The following is a 2,402-nucleotide window of genomic DNA, read 5'->3' as shown; positions in this document are numbered from 1 at the left end:
ATGAATAGAAATCTGAACAACTTGAAGGGCATACAGACAACCGATGTAAGTCATTGGTGTAATCAGTCTACCCCTTACACATTCAGTCAAACCCCCTACATAGTCAGCCTACACCCTATAAGTCAGTCTACACCCTATACGTCAGTCTACCCCCTACACAGTCAGTATACACCCTACATAGTCAGCCTACACCCTATAAGTCAGTCTACCCCCTACATAGTCAGCCTACACCCTATAAGTCAGTCTACCCCCTACATAGTCAGCCTACACCCTATAAGTCAGTCTACCCCCTACACAGTCAGTTTACACCCTACATAGTCAGTCTACACCCTACACAGTAAGTCTCCCCCATACACAGTCAGTCTACCCACAAATCAGTCAGTCTACCCCCTACACAGTCAGTATACACCCTACATAGTCAGTCTGCTCCCTACACAGTAAGTCTCCTCCATAAACAGTCAGTCTACCCCCTACTCAGTCAGGCTACAACCTACACAGTCAGTCTACCCCTACATAGTCAGTCTATCCCCTACACAGTCAGTCTACACCCTACATAGTCAGTCAATCCCCCCTAAATAGTCATTATACTCCCAACATAGTCAGTCTACACCCTACATAAACAGTCTACTCCCTACATAGTCAGTCTACCCCCTACATAGTCGGTCTAACCCCTACATAGTCAGTCTACCTCATACACAGTCAGAGTACCCCCTACACAGTCAGTCAACACACTACATAGTCAATCTACCCCCTACATAGTCAATATAACCCCTACACAGTCAGTCTACCCCCTACTTAGTCAGTCTACTCCCTACATAGTCAGTCTACACCCTACATAGTCAGTCTACTCCCTACACAGTCAGTCTACCCCGTACAAAGTCAGTCTACACCCTACACAGTCAGTCTACACCGATCACAGTCAGTCCATAGTCAGTCTACCCACTACACAGTCAGTATACCTCTGTAACAGTATGTCTACCCCCTAGACAGTCAGTCTACTCCCTACACAGCCAGTCACCACACCCTACATAATCTGTCTACCGCCATACACATTCAGCCTATCCTCTACACAGTCAGTCCCTCCGATACACAGTCAGTCTACCCCATACACAGTCAGTCTACCCCATACACAGTCAGTATACACCCTAAATAGTCAGTCTACACCCTACACAGTCAGTCTACACCCTACATTGTCCGTCTACTCCCTACATAGTCAGTCTAATCCCTTACATAATCAGTCTAAATCCTACATAGTCAGTCTAACCCCTACATAGTTAGTCTACCCCCTATATAGTAAGTCTACCCCCTACACAGTCAGTCTAACCCCTACATAGTAAGTTTACCCCTACACAGTCATTCTACCCCTTACACAGTATGTCTAGCCCCTAGACAGTCAGTCTACTCCCTACACAGTCAGTCTAACCCCTACAAAATCTGTCTACCCTCATACACATTCAGCCTACCCCCTACACAGTTAGTCTTACCCATTCTCAGTCAGTCTACCCACTACACAGTCAGTCTACCCCCTAGATAATCAGTCTACCACATACGCAGTCAGTCTACCCCCTAGACAGTCAGTCTATTCCCTACACAGTCAGTCTACCCCCTACATAATCCGTCTACCCACATACACATTCAGCCTACCCCCCTACACAGTCAGTCTCTCCCATAAACCGTTAGTCACCCCGTCTACACAGTCAGTCTACCCCCTACACAGTCAGTCTAACCCCATAGACAGTCAGGTTACCCCACACAGTCTGTCTACCCCCTACACAGTCTTCCTTAAACACAGTCAGTCTACCCCCATACACAGTCAGTCTACCCCCTACACAATCAGTCTACCCCATACATAGTCAGTCTCCGCCATACAAAGTCAATCTATCCCCTACGCAGTCTGTCTACTCCCTACACAGTCAGTCTATCCCTACACAGTCAGTCTACCCCCTACACAGGCAGTCTATCCCATACACAGTCAGTCTCCCCCATACACAGTCAGTCTACCCCCTACACAGTCAGTCCATCCCCATCACAATCCGTCTTCCCCATACACAGTCAGTCTAACCCTTACATATTCAGTCTATCCCTACACATTTAGTCTACCCCCTACACAGTCAGTCTGCCCACTACACATTCAGTCTACCCCTACACAGTCAGTGTACCCCATATAAAGTCAGTCTACCCTATTCACAGTCAGTCTACCCCCTACACAGTCAGTCTGTCCCCTACACAGTCAGTCTACCTCTACACAGTACGTCTCCAATACACAGTCAGTCTATCCCTTGCACAGTCAGTCTATACCTTACACAGTCAGTCTTCCCCATACACATTCAGTGTAAAGTCGTTCTACTTTATATTTGGAACACAGAAGTAAAGACCATAACATCGTCGAAATAACCATGTTG

The 2,402-nt window shown here is 47.0% G+C and overlaps 1 protein-coding gene across 1 annotated transcript; it reads left to right on the top strand.

Annotated features, from left to right (window-relative positions):
* On the top strand, positions 1 to 1,853 carry LOC127831265 (uncharacterized). The gene is made up of 3 exons (XM_052356246.1): positions 1 to 297; positions 840 to 969; positions 1,495 to 1,853. The coding sequence occupies exons 1-3, from the start codon at positions 1 to 3 to the stop codon at positions 1,851 to 1,853; spliced, it is 786 nt and encodes a 261-aa protein (XP_052212206.1).
* The last annotated feature ends 549 nt before the right edge of the window (positions 1,854 to 2,402 follow it).

The sequence above is a fragment of the Dreissena polymorpha genome, chromosome 5 (genome assembly GCF_020536995.1).
Source record: "Dreissena polymorpha isolate Duluth1 chromosome 5, UMN_Dpol_1.0, whole genome shotgun sequence".
In the NCBI taxonomy this organism is placed as follows: domain Eukaryota; kingdom Metazoa; phylum Mollusca; class Bivalvia; order Myida; family Dreissenidae; genus Dreissena; species Dreissena polymorpha.
The sequence above is the reverse complement of the archived record's forward strand: the minus strand, read 5'-3'. Positions and strand labels throughout refer to the sequence as shown.

Bases quoted from the DNA above. Each gene is read 5' to 3' on its own strand.
- LOC127831265 (XM_052356246.1), top strand. From the start codon at position 1: ATGAATAGAAATCTGAACAACTTGAAGGGCATACAGACAACCGATGTA. The intron at 298-839 runs GTCAGTTTACAC...CACCCTACATAG, and splicing joins GTCAGTCTACCCCCTACACA to TCAGTCTACTCCCTACACAG. The intron at 970-1,494 runs GTATGTCTACCC...ACCCATTCTCAG, and splicing joins GTCAGTATACCTCTGTAACA to TCAGTCTACCCACTACACAG.